Source organism: Antrostomus carolinensis, unplaced genomic scaffold (genome assembly GCF_000700745.2).
Source record: "Antrostomus carolinensis isolate BGI_N321 unplaced genomic scaffold, ASM70074v2 scaffold13949, whole genome shotgun sequence".
NCBI lineage: Eukaryota > Metazoa > Chordata > Aves > Caprimulgiformes > Caprimulgidae > Antrostomus > Antrostomus carolinensis.
This window is the reverse complement of record NW_010339337.1, coordinates 158,564-159,971: the sequence shown is the minus strand read 5'-3', so window position 1 is coordinate 159,971 and position 1,408 is coordinate 158,564. Positions and strand designations below refer to the sequence as shown.

The 1,408-nt window shown below is 38.6% G+C and overlaps 1 protein-coding gene across 1 annotated transcript in view; it reads right to left on the bottom strand.

Annotated features, from left to right (window-relative positions):
- Positions 1 to 443: 443 nt before the first annotated feature.
- ADAMTSL3 (ADAMTS like 3) overlaps positions 444 to 1,408 on the bottom strand; it is a 158,399-nt gene continuing 157,434 nt past the window's right edge. Inside the window, 2 exon segments of the mRNA XM_010175808.2 lie at positions 444 to 604; positions 981 to 1,108. Of these exon segments, the coding sequence (XP_010174110.1) occupies positions 444 to 604; positions 981 to 1,108 (289 nt within the window).

Here is a 1,408-nt window from a genome sequence, read left to right as displayed (position 1 = left end):
CTTTGTTTCCTTACTGCAGCTGCAGACTGATGGTTCTAAAAGGTAAGTTTACTTCACTGTCAGGTTTAAAGTTCTATTAAGCTTTGGCTGGAGATTTCATTTTCGGTTTTAACAACAGTCTAGACATATGTGCATCTCAAATAGGGCTAAGGAAAGTTCTCTGATGAGCAAGTCAGCTGGCCATGCTTGCTATTGCAGCATGATAGTGATTCATGCTGGTGGGCTTTAAATGCTGCAGTGGAGCCTCAGACCACTTCATGGAAAGAAAAGTACTTTTAAAGGAAAGTCTGTTTGAGCACATACATGTGTGTAAATTAAAGTGACAGAAAAGAAATAGGACTGGTGTGGGTGACATGCCTAATAAAAAATGACTAATGATCAATGATTTTCTGCCTTCACTGGTAATTTCCTTCAAGCTGTAAGGTAAACTTCTGATTCCAGCATTACAGGAAACTTCAGTGGAATTTTTGCTTACCTTTCACTGGACATTCAACCATAATATTTGCTCCAATTCTTGCCACTATTGCACCTCCAACAACTGTTGAGAGACTGCTGGCTTCCAGATTTGTAATATTTAACACAGAGGACAAGATGACAGGAATCTCTTCGAAATGAAAGGGATAATCAGTTTTAAAAGCTTTATTTTACTTTTAAATATAAATCCTGTATTTAAATTCATCATGTTTGGAATAGAATTCAGTTTGCAAAGCAGCAGTCAGAAAATACAAGTGGGACAGATACAAGCAAACTCAGTTCACAGCTGCTGTGCTGTTAGAGCAATGAGACTATCTTACTACTACATGTTATATCAGGCAGTTTCATGGATTGCCAACAAAAGAAACTATTTCACATTGGAGTGGGGACAGGTGCATATATAAAAATATATATTAAAAAAAAACAAAACAAAAAACCAACAAACAAACCAAAAACAAACTACAAAAGAACCCCCATGCCTGATTCTGTGGATACCACAGTCTTACCTGCACGTAATAGCAATGATGTTTCCATATCAAAACCAAAGTCATTAACAACAAGGCATCCATACGTTCCAAGTTCCTTTTGAGTAGGATTCTGAATCTGCACTTTTCCAATGGTGTCCAGGATCACCCTGCAGAATATTCAAGGAGAGACAAGGGTTACTACCCTGGGACAAACCCAGCTCAATCTTCTTGCAAGACTTACAGATACAGCAGCAAAACTCCTTTTTAGGAGTTCAGCATCCTAGACCAGTGCCTGAAGTAACAGTTCTGCCTCCTCTTTGGTGACAAAAGTGGAGTGCTAAGTGACACATGCATGGAAGATTCTTCAACCCTTTGGAGGACAGCAAGTTTGCTACTACAAACCAGAATCCCTCAGGAACAACAGCATGAATAAATCAGACTAACACAATTAAAAGTATTAGGCTTGG